At 40.4% G+C, this 19,983-nt stretch overlaps 1 protein-coding gene and 1 non-coding gene across 4 annotated transcripts in view; one reads left to right on the top strand and one right to left on the bottom strand.

The window, feature by feature from the left end:
• Positions 1 to 5,685: 5,685 nt before the first annotated feature.
• On the bottom strand, positions 5,686 to 5,794 carry LOC126949468 (U6 spliceosomal RNA). The gene has a single exon (XR_007723758.1). It is a non-coding gene; the product is annotated as a U6 spliceosomal RNA (small nuclear RNA).
• A 2,983-nt stretch (positions 5,795 to 8,777) lies between these two features.
• Positions 8,778 to 19,983, top strand: part of TOPBP1 (DNA topoisomerase II binding protein 1) — a 64,914-nt gene continuing 53,708 nt past the window's right edge. The window contains exons 1-8 of one of the 3 annotated variants that reach the window (XM_050779578.1): positions 8,778 to 8,951; positions 9,624 to 9,714; positions 11,604 to 11,738; positions 12,821 to 12,964; positions 13,898 to 14,079; positions 15,268 to 15,464; positions 17,473 to 17,652; positions 18,387 to 18,538. In XM_050779578.1, the coding sequence (XP_050635535.1) occupies positions 9,631 to 9,714; positions 11,604 to 11,738; positions 12,821 to 12,964; positions 13,898 to 14,079; positions 15,268 to 15,464; positions 17,473 to 17,652; positions 18,387 to 18,538 (1,074 nt within the window). In that variant the 5' untranslated portion in view covers positions 8,778 to 8,951; positions 9,624 to 9,630. Of the gene's footprint in view, positions 8,952 to 9,623; positions 9,715 to 11,603; positions 11,739 to 12,820; positions 12,965 to 13,897; positions 14,080 to 15,267; positions 15,465 to 17,472; positions 17,653 to 18,371; positions 18,539 to 19,983 lie in introns of all 3 variants that reach the window. The other 2 variants (XM_050779577.1, XM_050779579.1) reach the window with 2 other exon arrangements.

Genomic DNA, 19,983 nt, shown 5'->3' with positions numbered 1-19,983 from the left:
AAACTCATATACTTGATATATTTATTGGAGCCTCTTCCAGGTGTGGCATTATCTTTTTATCTCCCATTCCATGGAACTTCAAATTGTGCCAAGTATCTTAAGGAGAAAACTGGCCCTTTGTCAAGCTTAGTTCTCTGCTCCTCCTTTCTCACTGGGATCTTGCCTCCACTTCTGTTTTCCCAGCCCTGAGACTGCCATCAGCTCGGCTGGTTTCTCTGTAAGCCAGCAGTGACCCTCTGCTCAGGCAAAGCCAGATTCCCTCTGACTTTGTGCTGAGTGGTTCATCTTCAACTGTCCTGGCTCTCCCTTCACTTATTCAAACATTTGAGAGGAAATAGGGTCTATGAGGGCAGAGATCAATTTTTTCTTGTCCAACATTCTAATACAACGTTGGAAAATAGTGTCTGCTATAATATTGGGCTCAAAAAATCAAACAGATCAATAAATGCACACGAATGTCTCAAAAGTGGGTTGAGCAATCTCCTCTGCAGACCTATGGACAAAAACCAAATAAAGTCCAGAGGTGATCATTCCTTCTAAGGTTAATTATCCACCTAAAACTAACACAGCTTAAATCCAATAGCAGCCACTGTGCCCCCGACCCTAGATTAGATCAAACTCTGAAAACTTCATGTGTACTGAGACAAAGTCATATTGCAAAGATAGGACATCCAAAGTGCTAAAGTCATTTCTGTGCAGTCATTTGGTGCAGGCTCTCACAAATAGCAAAGCAGAAGGTATGATGCTTGTATGGTGGAAAACAGTTTAAAAACTTCATGGCAAAGATGATCTTTGGAAAACTTGGGATGTATAGATTTATTATTAATTGTGTACTAGGCAGGGTGCTAAGTGCTTCCCAAATGTTAATTGATAGTAACCTCACAAGGTTATTGCCATCCCCTTTTTGTACAGAGAGAAGTGAAGCACAGAGAGGTTAACCAGTGACTTGCCCAAGGTCACGTAGCTAGTAGGTGTCCAAGCTGGCATTCAAACTAGGCAGTCTGCTTCCATAGTCCATGCTCTTTCTCATGTGGCCTCTGGCATTTGTCTCTGGAGCAATTTCACACTTTCCCCTTTCCAAGGGATCTTGAAATAATAACGGCATGGGGGCAACGTGTTTGTTTAAACTGTTTCCAAGTTCAGAATTGGTTGGATTGGCACTAACTGCTATAATAGCAAAGTTCCAAAATCTTAATGGTTTAACACAATAGGAGTTGACTTCTTAGTAACATAAAGCCCATCTGGCAGCAATTGTGGTGATTTGTTAGGGTGGGAGTGGGGAGTTCACTTTCATAGCTCCATTCAGTCATTCAGAGATCCAAGCTAAGAGAGGTTCTGGATTTTCAACACGTGGCTTCCAAGGTTGCTCCATGTGTTGACATTCAAATGACAGAATAAGGAAGAGCATGGAAGGTAATGCAAGAAATTTTCCTGGATCAAGCCCGGATGTGACAAACATCACTTCTACCTATATTCTATTGGCCATAACTCAGTCCCATGACCCCACCAATTGTAAAGAGGATGGGAACTGTAGTCCCTGGCTGGGAAACTACTTCTCAGCAACAGCAAAACACTATGAAAGGGGAGCACATGTCTGGGGTCTTTTGTCTTAGTTTGAGCAGCCCCAGAAAATGGACTTTTAGACAAGACTTCTCAGATGTTTTATTTGACAAGAAACACAGGCAAGAAAGTAGAAATGTGGCTGGGCACGGTGGCTCATGCCTGCAATCCCAGCACTTTGGGAGGCCTAGATGGGTGGATCACCTGAGGTCAGGAGTTTGAGACCAGCCTGGCCAATACAGTGAAACCCCGTCTCTACTAAAAATACAAACAATTAGTCAGGTGTGGTGGCAGGTACCTGTAATCCCAGCTACTTGGGAGGTCGAGGCAAGAGAATTGCTTGAACCTGGGAGGCAGAGGTTGCAGTGAACTGAGATTGCATCACTGTACTCCACCCTGGATAACAAAGCAAAACTCCGTCTCAGTTTGGGGGCGGGGGAGGGGGGAGAGAAGAAAATAAAATACAGATGCGAGACAGGGAGAAAAGCATCCAAAGAATGTGTTAACAAGTCAATTGCCACTGTGCCACTTGTGGACCCTGGGCCTTAATTCCCCTGAGGAAACTGTGAGAGTCCGAGTAGATATCCCATCCATGGGACATGCAAACAAGGGTTTTTGTGCACTAACTCCTGTCAGCCATCATTTGAGGGTTTTCTTTCCTATGGGTCATAAATCCTTTAGCCCTCTGGCCTACTGTGTGGGTGGCAGAGCAGATTCCTGGTGCCAGAGAATGCCTACATGCAACGAACACAGATGCTGGCAGCTGGAAGTTTCCTAATGTGCATGAGTGCTAAGGGTGAGGGGGTATGGGTGAGACACTAAGGGTTTCTACATGGTCTCTGTCAGAATCGACCAGTAACATACGACTCAAAAGACAATGTTTTCGTCCTTCTCTGCCCAAGCACACATCTGCTACACAGTGGGGAACGGGGAGGCACAAACAAAATAACAACAATAAAACTCCTTTTCAGAAAAGGGAGCAGTGGAGACCCATAGCCATCATTAGTATCAATTTTGAAGTTGGGCAGGCACTAGGAGGCTCTCTATTGGGGTTTCTGTTTAGATCAGATTCTGTTCTGTTACAGGAGCTCCTTTGCTCATTGCTCTTCAAGATCCCTGGTGCCTCCTTCTGGGAGGATCTTCATTTTCTATTACTCTCTCTATCCCTATCTCAGTATTGAGGAGTTTGTGCTCCTTGGGGCTGTATGACTTTTCACCTACTTGTGCTGCGAAAATTTGAGGATTACATCAAAGTCTGAATACTCCAGGTTTCTGGTTAGGTTCAGAAAGCAATTACCTCAAAATGTTCGTAATCTTCAGATCTATTTGGTTCCAGTCAGTTTCACATGGTAGCTGTCAACCTCACACATATGAAACAAGGTCAAGGGTAGGGCCTGATTCCACCAGTGAATATACTTGAGACAATTTTAGATTTAGATGGTTTATTACTTCCATAGATAGCAACAGAGAAGAATAAGTGAAAGATGTCATCTCCCTGGGTCTGATGATGGCAATGTGAGTTGTAGGATACTCTATTACCAAGGAGCCAAATCTAGATGGTAGCTAGTGCTTTTATATTCTGCAGTCCTATCATGAGGGGAGTGGGGCAGAAAGCCCCATATCTCATCAAAACCTGGGAGGTGATGAGAAACTATGTCATGACGGCCTCTTAGGAGAGACAGAAAGGCGAGTGAGAGATGCCTTTCTAGTAGCTCCTTAGACACCTCCTTTAAGGATGACAAGGTGTTCTGCCAGGGCTCAGAGAAGTTGCAATTCAAGCCTTTGCCTCTATTGATAAGTGTAAGCTTATCAACAGGGGAAGCCATGGCAGAGTTGTTCTTCTACATAAGTAGTCCCCTCCCCAGTTCTTTCCTAGACAAAATTTTCACACCTGATCGCTATCTTTGGCCCCATACCTCTCTCTCAGTTGATGGTGCCTACCTAGCTTGGGTGAGAGGACCATATTCTTTAAGCAGATCTTTTCCACATAGCTGGGTTGTAATGGGCATTTGTTCCTCAAAATCTTTCTTAGGTTTATCTCTTGTTTTTAGGACACAGATGAAGTCAGCTTTTCCAACTTTGCAAAATCTCACATACTTGAATTTTTTTTTTTTTTTTTTGAGTCAGGGTCTTGCTCTGTCACTCAGACTAGAGTGCAATAGTGAGATCATAGCTCACTGTAACCTCAAACTCCTGGGCTCAAGCAATCCTCCCACCTCAGCCTCCCAGTACCTAGGACTACAGGGGTGTGTCCCCCACACTCAGTTAATTAAAAAAACAAAACAAAACACTTTTTTGGAGAGACAAGGTCTGGCTGTGTCACCCAGGCTGGTCTTGAATTCTCGGCCTTGAGCAATTCTCCTGCCTCAGCCTTCCAAAGTGCTAGGATTAAAGGTGTGAGTCACTGCACCTGCCCGGATTTTTAAATTCTCTTTATTTTTGTTTGCAAACAGGCCAATTCCCTGAGCTTGTCTTTTGCTTACCTAATTAAATGCAGCCAGTAGCAACCAACATAGAACAGAATATGCTGCTGATCTTCCATTTTACCTCCTCTTCACTAGAGCTCAGCAGACTTAGTAGGCCTATGTTCTATCTTCCAGGTTACTGAAGACCATAGTTTAAACAAATGTTTTGCTAATCAGACTATTTCTGTAGTGATAAATATCATTTACTAATTTCACTTTTAAATTGTACATTCAAGGCCAGGCGTGGTGGCTCGTGCCTGTAATCCCAGCACTTTGGGAGGTCGAGGCGGGCGAATCACAAGGTCAGGAGTTCAAGATCAGCCTGGCCAATATGGTGAAACCCCATCTCTACTAAAAATACAAAAATTAGCCGGGCATGGTGGCACGTGCCTATAGTCCCAGCCACTTGGGAGGCTGGGGCAGAAGAATCACTTGAACCCAGGAGGCAGAGGTTACAGTGAGCTGAGATCATGCCGCTGCACTCCAGCCTGGGTGACAGAGTTAGACTCCAGTTCAAAACAAAAATAAAAACAAATCGTACATTCATTTATTTATATATATTCATTTACAGCATTGGAAACAAATGTAAAACTCTATCACTCAAAAAACCTAGTTTTAGTTTGGCTTTAATTTTGAGAAATATTATCTATGTAGTAAAATATAATAAGAAATATTCATATTCCCACCACCCACATTGTAAAAGTAACTATTTAGTCATATTTGTTTCCTGTGATTTCTTTCCCATTCTTCTTTTTTGAGATGGAGTTTCGCTCTTTTTGCCCGAGCTGGGTGCAATGGTGCGATCTCGGCTCACCGCAACCTTCGCCTCCTGGGTTCAAGTGATTTTCCTATCTCATCCTCCCAAGTACAGGTGCCTACCACCATGCCTGGCTAATTTTTTGTATTTTTGGTAGAGACAGGTTTCTTCATGTTGGTCAGGCTGGTCTCGAACCCCCAACCTCAGATGATCTGCCCACCTCAGCCTCCCAAAGTGCTGGGATTACAGGCATAAGCTACCGCTCCTGGCCTCCTTTCCCATTCTATAAACAGATAAAGTTGCCTGTAATCTTATCCCAAGCAGGGTCTAGAGAGACTGGCTCTAGGTGACAGAAGTGCCAGAGAAAGAGGAAACTGACCCTAAATGCCAGGAAAGTGAGGGGAAAGTTAATTCCCAACCCCAACTACAGTTTTTTCTTTTCTTTTCTTTTCTTTTTTTTTGAAGGGGGGAAGGGGGCAGGGTCTCACTCTGTTACCCAGGCTAGAATGCAGTGGCATGATCATGGCTCACCACAGCCTCAACTTCCTAGGCTCAGGTGATCCTCCCACCTCAGCCTCCCGAGTAGCTGAGACTACAGATGTCCGCCACCACATTCAGCTCATTTTTGTATTTTTTGTAGAGATGAGGTTTTACCATGTTGCCAGGTTGGTCTCAAAGTCTTGGGCTCAAGCAATCTGCCCACCTTGGCCTTCCAAAGTACTAGGATTACAGATGTGAGCCACAGCACCCGGTCCCCAGCTTCTTTTAAAAAAATTTTTGTAAATATTAGAGATGGGGGTCTTGCTAGGTTGCTTTGGCTGGTCTTAAACTAGCAGCCTCAGGTGATCTTCTAGCCTGGGCCTCCTAAAGTACTAGAATTACAGGCGTGAAACACCATGACCGGCAAATATGGAATGCTTCACAAATTTGCATGTCATCCTTGCACATGGGCAATGTTAATCTCCGTATCATTTTTTTTTTTTTTCAGTAAATATGCTGCCAAAGCAAGCACCAAAACCTCAGCTTCCAAGGTCATATCACAACCTTTCCCCGTTTTCACCAAAGTCTTCAGCGACCACAAACCCATATACAGTTAGTTCCCTGTATCTGTGGGTTCCACATCTGAGGAGGTCAACCAATCGGGAATCGAAAATATTTAGGAAAAAAAATACAATTTTTGTGTAAAATTTGCCATAGTGGAAAAAGAAAAACAATAAAAAATAAAATTTTAAAAAACAGTATAACAACCGTTTACATAGTATTTACATAGCATCAGGTATTATAAGTAACCTAGTGATTATTTAAAGTACATGGGAGTGGCCAGGCACAGTGGCTCACACCTGTAATCCCAGCACTTTGGGAGGCTGAGTCAGGTGGATCACGAGGTCAGGAGTTCAAGACTAGCCTGGCCAACATGGTGAAACCCGTCTCTACTAAAAACACAAAAATTAGCTGGGTGCGGTGGCAGACGCCTGTAATCCCAGTTACTCGGGAGGGTGAGGCAGGAGAATCGCTTGAACCTCAGGGGTGAAGATCGCAGTGAGCCGAGATCGTGCCACTGCACTCCAGCCTGGGCAACAGAGTGAGACTCTGTCTCAGAAAAAAAAAAAAAGTACATGGGAGTATGTGCATATATATAAGGTACTCGAGCATCTTCAGATTTTGTTATCGGCAGGGGGCCTTGGAATCAATCCTCCGTGCATACTGAGAAATGACTAACCATTTTCACCCTTTCCTGAAGGACTGCTGTTCAAGCAAACTTAAATGTGTATCAAAATCACCTGAAGGGCACAGATTGTTAGCCCTACCCCAAGTGTTCCTGACTTAATAGGTCTGAAGTTGAGCCCAAGAATTTTCATTCCCCCAAAATTCCCAGGAGATGCTGATGCTGCTGGCCCAGAGACTACACATCAGAACCACTGCTCTATCCATTTTCCAGGAGTAGGTACTAGAGACAGATCCTCTCTGCTTGTCTCGAGACACACGATGGGAGAACTTGCCCCTAGTGGTGAACTCTTAAAGACAGGTCACTCCTCTGCTATCAAGTTCCGGCTGGCTAAAAGCTAAAGGGTGCATTTTCTTCATCTTCATGAGCAGCATCTATGAATCTCCTTCTTGTGTGAGGTCTCTACTTGGGCCAGAAATGCCAGGAATGGGCTCCCTCCCTGGTGTGGACCTTCACACATAGATGGGCAGACAGCACGTACCCAGGAGCAGTGTGGTGTGTTAGGAAAGGCATGGGCAAGTGACACAGTCCCTGAACTTCACTTTCCCCATCTCCATAACATGAGACAATGATACCCATCTATTACAGGGTTGCTGAAAAGAGTAAACGGGAATAGTGTGAGGAGTCCCATGTTAACTGTAAAGTGCCGTTTACAGTTAACAGAAATATTAATTATTATTACAGATTCAGGTCAGATTTGCACCTTAACAATTAATGTGGTTTATTTTTTTTTCCACCTCTAGTGATTTTTGTTTTTAAGGCTTTCTTCACCCTTCCCCCAGCAATAGGTCTTTACCTTTGAGCCCCAGTGTTAATTGATTCTGACTCATTTTTTATAAAAAATAAATAAATAAATAAATAATGAATGATAGAAATTTATTAAAGCATAGTAAGACAGATTTTATTCAGGACCATCAGGATACGTATAGCAACCATGGCAATGGGATGCCGAATTAGGAGAAAGAGAGTGGGCTCAACTTTAAATACAGCATGGGCAAGTGGGAATTTATAGCCAAGGAACAAAAGTTTGGGGTCACTGGATACAATATTACTAAGAAGGAACTTCAGGAGTAAAGGGGTTTCTTGCTGAAAATAGGTGAAGGTAATCAGACATCACCTAAGGATGGTAGAGGATGAGGAACCTGATCAGATATTGAGCGTGGAGAGTTCTAACTGGATTTTCCAAGGAAATACACAGATAAACCTACGAGAAAGTTGAGGAGTCTGACTAAAGTTTGGCCAAGCAAAGAATCCTTGTCACCTTCCATCGTTGTATTCAAACACTTAAGACTCAAGCTGCTCACTACTATCTTTAGGCTCTAAAGAGAAAAGAAAAACAAAAACGATCAAGGGACATGGCATTATACTTTTACATTAGTAAATCCAAAGTCATTTTCTCAATCTCAGCAGTCAAGAATAAAATGATCCGCATTAGTATAGTGGCTAGAAGATTTTATAAAATAAGAAAAAAATATTTTTAAAGAATAAAATGAAAAGAAGCAACAACTAATCAGTTTACCACTAGTTATCACTGAGCTAAGGTTTTGCAGGCCCATTTTACCCCCTCTCCCTTTGCTCTCTGCCATTTGAACCTTAGGTTCAGTGCTAGAATCTCCCCAGTACGAGGCAGATGCAGAGAAAGAGAACGGTGATGTCCACTGAAGGGGAGGAGGAGGGGAGACCATTGACGATCTTGGCAAAGACATTAGCTGTGTAGTAAGCCATCCTTTCTTCCCTTGCCATCTTGTGGCTGTGTTAGGCAGTGATTCTATTCCTGCTGTGTTGGAGGGAAACCACCCAGTCTGTAGTCAGAAGACCTGGATGCAGTATTAATTCTACCACTTACTAGCCGTGTGCCCTTGAACCCATCATTTAACTTCCTCCGTTTTTACATCTGCAAAATGGAACTACCACTATTTGCCTCAAGGAATTGTTTTGGATAATACGTTTTTCCGTGCATACCTGGTATAAGGCAGGTATAAAGTAAGTACATCTATTGAGGACATCCTTTCTTTCCGTGGCTTTTTTAACAGTAAAGGAGTATTCCTGGCCTGTGGTCCTACCTCTTGAACGGACGGCGCCTACTCTCCGCGGCGAGTAGGCCTGCCCAGCAAAGCCCTAATCCAAGGGATCCAGCCCAAGCTTTCCCTGAATCCCTACCGCCCATGGACCGCTCACCTCCACTTTTGACATTTCCGCTCTCCTGCCGCAGCTGCGGATGGCGTCACTTCCACCGGAAAAGGCGAGCGCAGCCGCGCGGTTGGCGCGAAAGTCGGTTTCCGTTCTGGTCAATTTCCGGGTTCTCCAGCGTTTGCTTTGGGGTAGGGGCGGCGCCGAGTCGGGGGAGGGGGCTGTGCGCCGGGCTGGCGCCCGACCCCAGCCACCGCCCTGCGGGCAGCGCGTCCCCCGACTCGCCGCCCGGAGACCCCGAGGCCCCAACGAGGTAAGTAAGGCGCGGAGTGGGGACTCAGCTCCTCCCCGGCCCCAACTGGGGTTCGTGATGCCTTCTATGGCCTTCAGGACCCTCTTTTCCTGTCCTAGTAACTGGCCCTGGGACTGGCGGGTGGGCCTTTGACACCTAAAGGACGTGGCTTCCGTGATCCCAGAGCCAGGCCTTTTTCTGGAGCTGGGAACTGGAGCATCTGGCCTTATGCAGGGGCAAAGACCATGCTAACTGGCTTCCATGTTTATATTTAAAATCTGTTTACTGAGGGGTGAACGAACCTCGCAGGCCGTGAGTATCCGCAGGGACAGATGCACTCTGTGTATCCATAAAACAAGTGCAATTGAATGTCCATTGGCTTAGAGGGCTTAGAGCCTTCATAGCAGGGCCCTCCTCAGTGTATTCAATTCGGGTTAATTTTGCTCTCTGATTTGCAAGGATTGGTGTTGTCATCTTTTTCTTTGGCTTTGCCAAAGAAAACGGAGGAAGTTAAATGATGGGTTCAAGGGCACATTCCAGGGTTTCTTACAAATGCCTTTGACGAATTCACCGGCAGAGCCAGAATGTATGTCTTTAGGCATTCTTGTCTGCATGGAAAAATAGGTGGGTTAAACATGGAACTTTATACCTAATGTGGTTTTGTTCTTGTTAATGGTTCCTTTATTTTGACAGTTCAGAAATGTCCAGAAATGACAAAGAACCGTTTTTTGTGAAGTTTTTAAAGTCTTCAGACAATTCCAAATGTTTTTTTAAAGCTCTCGAGGTAAGAGTTGAAAACGTCTTAATACCGTGAATTCATTTTCTTGTTTTTAAGTGTTTTTGATTTGTTGGGCTTTATGTCTTAGAAGTAGATATTTCACTTTCATAATAATTTAATAGTCTACGTTAATACAGATATATCATTATTACATATTTTCGAATTGATCTAAGTACATTATTATGTATTTCAGGGGGCTGGAAGTCTATTATCACATTGCTGTTTAATGTGACTGACCTGCAGTTTTTGGAAATTAAGTTGCTTTCATTTGCCTCCTAACCAGAGTGGTCCTTTGTGTGCTGTAAAAATTTGAGTCAGTCATATACTGGTCATACTTGAAAATTTTTTGGTTAATTGTTAAAAATTATGTTTTATTATGTACAGTGTGATAATTGGATGATAGTAGAGGTGATGTAGAGCCTTGCTTCTCACAGATCTCAGCAGTATCAGCATGGCCTGGAAGTTTGTTCAAAATGCAGAATCTTGGTCTCCAATCCAGACTCACCACTTAGAATCTGCATTTTTAACAAGATCGTCAGTGTGCATTAAAGTTTGAGAAGCATTTGTAGCAGATTTTTTAAAATTTCATTCATTCAGCAAGTATTTATTGAAGTGTTCATGATTTGATAGGCACTTCTCTAGTACTTGGGATTTATCAGTGATCAGAATAGGCAAAGATTTCTGTTCTCTCAGAGCTTACATTCTAACAGGAGGACATAGACACTAATCAGACATGATAAATTGGGAAGAGAGAAAAGCAAAACAGGTTAAGGGGTTCCAGAGGATGTTTCTTGGGGGTGGGAAGAAAAGGGGGTTATAATTTTAAATAGCGTGCGATCAGGATAGGCTTTATGGAGAAAAACATATTTGAGTAAACATGAAGGAGGTGAGATGCTTTGCAGATATTTGGAGAAGAATGTTTCAGGCAGAGAGAGCAACCTTATACAGCCCCTGGGAAAGTGTCTGTAGTCTCTATCCAAGTTTAGTGTTCTGTTGTGTAGTAAGTGAGGGATGGGGGAAGAGTGCTAAGGAATGTGTCAGAGAATAATGGTAAAGAGGTCATGTAGGGCCTTGTGGGCCATTTTTCTCTCAGTGGAGAGCCATTGGAGGGTTTCAATCAGAAGAGTAAACATGATCTGACTTACAGTTTTAAAGGGATTACTGTATTTAACATAAGGACCTCAAAATTGGTTCAGAACATTTTTGAGTGCTTACTGGGTGTCAGGATATAGTAGCAAACAAGATACATAACGAAACTTCCAGGGGAGAGAGACAAAAACTATATATATATGTATTTTTAAATAAAATAGACTAAAAGGGTAGAGGAAGGGTATTTGAGAAAGCATGGTTAGGATAGGCATCTCTGGGGAGGTGACATTTAAGCAGACCTGATTGAAGTGGGGGATTAAGTCAGGTGAAAACTTGGAAAAAGAGTATTCCCTGCTGCAAGATCAAGAGCAGAGTGTCTAAATGAGGTTATGATTGGCTTGTTCCAGGGCTGGCAAGAAAGTGGGAGTGGCTGGAATAGAGTAAGCAAGGGAGATGAGAAGTAGGAGGTAAAGGTGGGAAGATAGGCAGGAACCAGACCGTGTTGTCTTGAAGGCTATAGTAAGAAATGTGGATTTTATTCTGGGTGCGGTGTGAAGACATTAGGTTTTGAGCAGACAGTGACATGATTTGACTTGTATTTTTAAAAAGATTATTAGCTGCTGTGTAGAGAACAGATTTAGGGCAAGGAAGGGAAAAAGACTATTTGGGAGCCTTCTGCAGAGGTCTAAGTGAGACATGATGGTGACTCTCAATAGGGAAAAGGCTGGATTTGAGATGGAATTTGAATAGGACCTAAATACAGGGGAGTCATTTCAGGTACGTTCTTATTTTATTTTTTCTTTCAGTCCATAAAAGAATTCCAATCAGAAGAATATCTTCAGATTATTACAGAAGAAGAGGCATTGAAGATAAAGGAGAATGATAGATCACTTTATATCTGTGACCCTTTTAGTGGCATTGTCTTTGATCACCTCAAAAAGGTTTGCTGACTTCTAGTGTGTTCCTTTGGTAGTCTGTTTTTTGGTTTATCTTTGCTTCAGCTGACATACATTCTTTGCCGATTATGAAGTGTTATGCAACTTATGAGTACATTGGCATTCTTTTGGTTTGGCCAGACCAGGATTGAAAGGCTAATTATGTTACGGTAGGCTTTTTTTTTTTTTTTTTTTTTTTTTTTTTTGAGACAGCATCTTGTTCCGTTGCCCAGGCTTTAGTGCAGTGACACGATCTCAGCCCACTGCAACTTCTGCTTCCTTGGTTCAAGTGATTCTTGTGCCTTAGCCTCCTGAATAGCTGGGATTACAGATGTATACCACCACACCTGGCTAGTTTTTGTATTTTTAGTAGAGACAGGGTTTCTTGATGTTGGCCAGGCTGGTCTTGAACTCCTGGGCTCAAGTGATCCTCCCACCTCAGCCTCCCGAAGTATTGGGCTTATAGGTGTAAGCAGTAAGGCAGTTTTGAGTGAAAGGGGCTCTTGAAGTTTCTTTTCTTTTTCTGATATAGGATCTTACCCTCTGTCGCCCAGGCTGGAGTGCAGTGACGTGATCTCAGCTCACTGCAACCTCTGCCTCCTGGGTTCAAGCAATTCTCCTGCCTCAGCCTCCCTAGAGGCTGGGATTACAGGTGCCCACCACTGCACCCGGCTAATTTTTGTATTTTTAGTAGAGACAGAGTTTCACCGTGGTGGCCAGACTGGTCTGGATCTCCTGACCTCACCGTGGTGGCCAGACTGGTCTGGATCTCCTGACCTCAGGTGATCCACCCCCCTTGGCCTTCTCTGAAGTGTTGGGATTACAGGCGTGAGCCACTGTGCCTCGCCTGAAGTTTATTTCTTTTGATGGTTTGCATTGTTTGATTTGCTTTTGTGTGTGAGTGTTTAATGTATAGTATATCTGAGAAATTATATAGTCGTCTTTATTTTTTTCTTATAACAATTTGCTGATTTTTCCACATTGATCATCAACTTTGGTAAAGAATTGATGAATGTTACAAAATGTAATTTGGTAAGACTGGTGGTCTTTTCCTTCTTAACTCATGTAAACTTTTCTCTTTTTCGTAGCTTGGCTGCAGAATTGTTGGTCCACAAGTAGTCATATTTTGTATGCACCACCAGCGATGTGTCCCAAGAGCCGAACATCCAGTTTATAATATGGTTATGTCTGATGTAACCGTATCTTGTACAAGTCTAGAAAAAGAAAAAAGGGTAGATATTGACCTCATCATGATTGAACAATTTATGTATCTATTATTCTTAATTTTTCACTGCATAGAAGATAACTTAAAAGACCTTCCATTTATTGTTCGTGACTTTTAACAAAGATCACTATACAACCACAGTGTGTATATATGTATACATATACTTTTTTAAGTAAATTGAATATAGAATTTGTTTTGTTGAAAACTGGCTAATTTAAATTTTTTGTTTTAATTTAAAAGGACACTCATTTTTTAATCACTTACATTTTTTTCCACTATAGGTGGACAGCCTTTTAAAAAAAGGATTCTAAATTGTTTGAATCGGGGAGGCGGAGGTTGCAGTGAGCCAACATCACAGCACTGCACTCCAGTCTGGGCGACAGAGCAAGACTTCATCTCGGAAACAAAAAACAAAAATCATTCTGAGAGAGAGCTATAGAAATACATATATATGTATTTGGGACAAGGTTTTACTGTCACCCACGCTGGAGTGCAGTGGCACAATAACAACTCACTACAACCTTGATTTCCTGGGCTCAAGTAATCTTCATGCCTCAGCCTCCTGAGTAGCTGGGACTACAGGCATGCACCACCAAGCCTGGCTAAAACATATATTTATATATTATATAGATACAATTTATGTTGTTAAAAATACACATGTATATTAAAATATATAGAAGCAAAGATTTTTACATGCTCTGTATAATAGTTTAATACATTCATGGAGTTGAAAGGGATAAATATAGGAAAATAATCTTTTTAAAATATAATTCATATTTATCTCCCAAAAAATAATTTGGTTAATTGTTTAACTTTATAATGTTATGTAACACTTATGTATTCAAACTGTCAAAAGCAAAATGTATTTATGAAATCGTGTATAAAAATGGAAGCAATATTGTTTGCTTCAGTATTAATGTGTTCTCTTTTGGGGCTACAGGAAGAAGTTCATAAATATGTACAAATGATGGGCGGACGGGTATACAGAGACCTTAACGTATCAGTAACTCACCTTATTGCGGGGGAAGTTGGTAGCAAAAAATATTTAGTTGCTGCAAACCTGAAGAAACCTATTTTGCTTCCCTCTTGGATAAAAACACTTTGGGAGAAGTCACAAGAGAAGTAAGAAAGACATTTTTATATTTTCTAGATTTGAAAAAATGATGCATTCAGTCATTTTTGGCATGTGATATACTCTTTGGATTTATCATTCAGGGAAAAAAATAGTGTCATTACTGTTTTCTCCAGCGAAAACAGAAGAACAGAATCTACAAGCTCTTATTACCAAGACATAAGTTAACAGGCATAGAATGGGCTAAGGGTTTATCCTTAGCTACAGAGTGATACATGCTTTGGCGATAAAGTTCTCAGCTGTAAATGTTTCTGAAATATTGAGAAAACGAGTTTGGCAATTCTGTAGCTTTTATGTTGCATTATCCTTCAACTCCATTCCCCTGTGTTAAGATAGAGAATAAATTAGTCATTTTGGCAGTTGCATTCCTTCCAAAAGATGGCATATGTAAGGTTGAATATAAACATATATAAGTCATCAGCTGAGATGTGATTATTTAATAAATGTTAACTGAGCCAATTTTACATATCTGACCCGAGCTAGGCTTTAGTTATATTTAGTAAGCAAAACAGATAGTCACTTCCCTCATGGAACTTAGAGCTTATTTCAAGGGGCGCACTTTAGTTCCCCTGCAACTAGATAAACAACCACAAGACCAAATACCACAGAATTCTATTGGCATACGAATTATATCGGCATTTTTCTGGGCTTGTTTTCAACACCATCCGGCATATCCTAAGTATGTCTCCATGTCAGCAACTCTCATTCCCAATGTGATTACTTCATCAGCACATCTGCCTTGCATGGCAACAGAATAATGATATTTTTGTTGGTATTTTGCCAGAAATCATTGCTTTTACTTATATAGAATAATGGGAAGAATAAAAAGTTCGTTTTTCTAATAGGCAACCAAATTACCTTTGGGTTTTTAAGTAGAGATTCAGACTTACAATTTTGGAAAATATACCACTGTGACCAGCAAGGGCTAGAGTTAAGGAAATGTATATTTTTCCCTTAAAATGGTTTTGAGAGACTGTATCTGAAACAATTACTTTGTGTTAGAGACATGTTATTGAACTCGGTGAGTAATTAGTGTAATTCTGTTTGGTGGTTCTCCTTTGTAAAAAGATGATTTTAAATCCTAAAAAATGAGGAAAGCAATAGTGGTATTTGTGTTGTTTTTCATTATTCTTCTGGTAAATTTAATATTTTCTTTTTTAACCATTTCATTCCCACAGAAAAATAACTAGATATACTGATATAAACATGGAAGATTTCAAGTGTCCTATTTTTCTTGGTTGCATAATCTGTGTGACTGGCTTATGTGGCTTAGACAGGAAGGAAGTTCAGCAACTCACAGTTAAGCATGGAGGTCAATACATGGGACAATTGAAAATGAATGAATGTACACACCTCATTGTGCAAGAACCAAAAGGTAAAACTGTGTTTCACAAAGGGACAAATGAAACATTTTCTCTAGTATTTAATATTTTATTTTTATTTATTTATTTACTTTGAGATAGAGTCTTGCTCTGTTGCCCAGGCTGGAGGGCAGTGGCACAATCTCAGCTCACTGCAACCTCTGCCTCCTGGGATCAAGTGGTTCTCCCAACTCAGCCTCCCGAGTAGCTGAGATTACAGTCACCTGCCACCACGCCTGGATAATTTTTTATTTTTAATAGAGACGGGCCTTCACCATGTTGGCCGGACTGGCCTCTAACTGACCTCAAGCGATCTGCCCACCTTGACCTCCTAAAGTGCTGGGATTCCAGGCATGAGCCACCATGCCCAGCCACTAGTATTTAATATTTTAAAATCTTTACAGAACAGCTTTTATTTCTGACATGTCATTAATCTAGTTTGATACTGTTTTCTCTAACATCTTGCAAAGGTAGTTTGGGTCACAATCTGTAAACCGATTATATGACTTTTTTTCATATTTATTCAGGTCATTGAGTAAGTATAAAAAAACCAAAAACTTTTAGTGATGTTTTATTTAAGCTTACTTTTGTATCTTTTGATTTTTTAAAAATGTTCCTCACACAATTACCAAATAATGACAAGAAGTTTGGGTAAATAACAGGAAAACTAATAAATATAGCTAATTGGTATTTCTTTCTAATGACTAATTTAAAAAGGCTTAACTTAGTTTTAGTTTGACTGAATGAACTACAAGTTTTAACTGGAAGACACACCTTGCGGAACATGAGGCAGTAAAAAACGAAAAAGACATTACCAACAAGAAAAATTCTTTAAAATTGCTGTTAGGTTTGGTGTTCCATAACATTATTTTGGATGATTTTTTATCAGCACTCTTAAAATATACACAAATTGATAAAAGATGAGTTTTGTTAATGTTTTTATTATTGCCTTTTATATGTGTACCATGTTTTACTAAGCTACCTAGATTGAGAAGAAATTAAGATTAAATGGTAATTGTCCTTAAGTCAGAACTTTGGGTATGGCCAGTTGTGATAGGATCACTGTGAGTAGAGTTGATACTGCTGTTCTTTTTCTGAATCTGAAGACTGTTCATTGTTGATTCTCTCAAGAATGCCAAAAAACGTTTCATGTGACATATTGACCTCAATTCCTCTGTGATACTGCTTCAAAATACATTGTGTTAAAGATTTTTAAGGTAATAAAAAGATACATATTTTTAACGTAATTTATCTATTGGCTTATCTATCCTGGACTTTAAGTAGAAGCCTGTTGACATTGGAATAGTCTGTTCAAAGTTGGGATTTATTATATTGCACACATTTACAATTTTCACATTGTACAAGCTGGTTTAAAGAAAGTAAATGATGGAGCCTATTTGCAAACCCAAGTCCAGTATTAATTCAGTTACCCCACAGTTGCTCCTGTCTTCCTGCAGTTTGTGTAAAAGATAAACACTCTCACATGGCATGTGTATTTATGCAACACATAGAAAATATAATTAGGCAGTAAGCTAAAATACTACTTTGTAATAAACTATGTAGCATACTGTTTAAGAGTAAGTACTGGTAACTTTAATTTTGTTGATAGGTTTTTAAAATAACCTGTTACAGCCAGGTGTAGTTGCTCACGCCTGTAATCCCAGCACTTTAGGAGGCCAAGGCGGGCAGATCACCTGAGGTCAGGAGTTTGAGACCTGGCCAACATGGTGAAACCCTGTCTCTACTAAAAATACAAAAAAATTAACCAGACGTGGTGACACGTGTCTGTAATCTTAGCTACTCAGGAGGCTAAGGCAGGAGAATCGCTTGAACCCAGGAGGGAGGTGGAGGTTGCAGTGAGCCAAGATCTCACCACTGTACTCCAGCCTGAGCAACACAGTGAGACCCCATCTCAAAAAAAAAAAAACCTGTTATAATTTGAATATTTCTGCAAAGATAGATTTTAATGGTTTTCATTTCTTGGTTTCTCCTGTTTTCTTTATTTCTTTCTTAACGCTACAGGTCAGAAGTATGAGTGTGCCAAGAGATGGAATGTACACTGTGTGACCACGCAGTGGTTTTTTGACAGTATCGAGAAAGGTTTTTGTCAGGATGAATCCATGTACAAGACAGAACCTAGACCAGAAGCAAAGACTATGCCCAATTCTTCAACTCCTACTGGCCAGATCAACACAATTGATAGTGAGTCTCACTGAGATTAAATATTCTGAAGACAGTCATATTTCTGTGTAATAATCAGTATGTTAATAGAATCACTGAGATAGGGAATTTCTTTTTCTTGTTTGCTATGCTTCTAGGCATAATAGTATAATAGTCAAATTGTGTAAAAAGTTAGTACTGAACTGTTCATAACTTTTTTTTAGAATGAATGAATGCTTTCTTTTATACCCTGATGTAATGCAAAAGATGATCAAAGAAATTAAGAACAATGGTAGATGGAGGCTTAAGATACAAGTATTAATCTTTTAAACATTACTGACATGCATATATTAATCTTTCCTTAATTTACGGTTTTGCTGCAGTTGTTATAGATCGTCTGTATTTGTATAAAAATTAAAACTGTTTCTATTTTGTAGGTGTTGTGTTGGCAAAATGTTTAAAATATTTTTTCAAATGTAAGCCCCTTGGACCTTAAAGTCAGCAACTTCAGATTTTTATGGGAAACAAGACACTATTAGGAAAATGTGTTAAATCTATTTTCATTTAAATAAGATAAGAGGCTTAATTAATTTCATTTTCCCTTTTTATACTTTGCCACTAAGATTTCAGTAAACACCCCTGAATCTTACTTTGGAAGTTGTTTATTGCCCTATATTTGTAAGAAAAGTTAATCCATAGACAATATATAATCACGATTATTTTATCTCCCATAAATTTATACATGTTTTCAAAATATGTAGGTCGTACTCTTTCAGATGTCAGCAATATTTCCAACATAAATGCAAGTTGCATAAGTGAATCAATATGTAATTCACTTAACAGCAAACTGGAGCCTACACTTGAAAATCTAGAAAATCTGGATGTCAGTGCATTTCAAGCACCTGAAGATTTATTAGATGGTTGTCGGGTACGTCTTTATTATATAATACATGCAGTAAGTGATGATATGCATTAGCATTTCCTGGCCTGACTTTGAAGACCCTTCAGAGTTGGGCTTGCTTCTTACTACCTATGTAAGAAACTCTCCACTCTAGCTAAGTAGATGTGCTTACTAGACCATGTCCATCCTTTGGCTGCAAGAGTCCCTCTGCCTGTGAGGTATCTTCCTCTGTTACCTTTTAAAAGTTCATTTCAGGTTTTAACTCTTCTCTGAACCCTCCTAACTACATTAATCTTTCCATCTGCTGTATTTTGAGAGCACTTAGTTTCTGAACGACTTATTGGATTTTTTATTTTTATTTTTTTGAGATAGGGTCTCACTCTGTCGCCCAGACTGGAATACAGTGGCACAATCATAGCGTCCTGTAACCTCGAACTCCTGGGCATCAGCCACCCCTTAGTCCGCGAGCAGTTAGGACTACAGGCATGTGCCACTACAACTGGCTAGTTTTTAAAATTTTTTTGTAGAGACAAGGTCTTACTATGTTGCCCAGGTTTGGACTTTTATTTATAACTATCATCTAAGTGTTTACAGTGTATTAGACACTGTACTAATCATTTTATGTATGTTAATATATATATAAAATCTCATTTAATTCCCACAGATAACTCTAAAATGGATATTATCTTGAGGGTAAGACTTAGAGAATTAAAATTCTTGTTCAGAGTCACACAGAGAGACATTAAGTGGCCAGTTATCTACTCCAAAGTCTGTATTCCTCACCATTAGAGCCAATGCTTTGTTTGGTATTTCTTGGGCTATTTAATTTTTTAGTATATGAATAATTGTCTTATGAGTTTGTTGATGGAAACATCATATGCTATACTTTTTCGGCTGTCTTAGATTGGAAAACTTAATGTATTCCTATTTGTAGAATGACTTGGCTGTGCGTTAATTTTCACAGAGTAGCAAAAATTTAACCCTACCTTATTGTTAAGAAGGGAAATTGGAGCTGGGCGTGATGGCTCATGCCTGTAATCCCAGCACTTTGGGAGGCCCAAGCAGGCAGATATCTGAGGTCAGGAGTTCAAGACCAGCCTGGCCAACATGGTGAAACCCCATCTCTACTAAAAATACAAAAACATTAGCTAGGTGTTGTGGCAGGCGCCTGTAATCCCAGCTACTTGGGAGACTGAGGTAGGAGAATCGCTTGAACCCAGGAGGCGGAGGTTGCAGTGAGCCGAGATTGTGCCATTGCACTCCAGCCTGGTCAACAAGAGTGAAACTCCATCTCAAAATTTAAAAAAAAAAAAAAAAAAAAAAAGGAAATTTAGCAAATTACCTTTTTTTTTTTTTTTTTTTTTTTTTTTTAACTTACCAACTTACTAGCTAAACAAAAGGTGGGCTTTTGTTTTTGTTTGGAGATGGAGACTTGCTCTGTCGCCTAGACTGGAGTGCAGTGGCGTGATCTC

The sequence above is a fragment of the Macaca thibetana genome, chromosome 2 (genome assembly GCF_024542745.1).
Source record: "Macaca thibetana thibetana isolate TM-01 chromosome 2, ASM2454274v1, whole genome shotgun sequence".
In the NCBI taxonomy this organism is placed as follows: domain Eukaryota; kingdom Metazoa; phylum Chordata; class Mammalia; order Primates; family Cercopithecidae; genus Macaca; species Macaca thibetana.
This window is presented reverse-complemented; position numbering and strand designations above follow the sequence as displayed.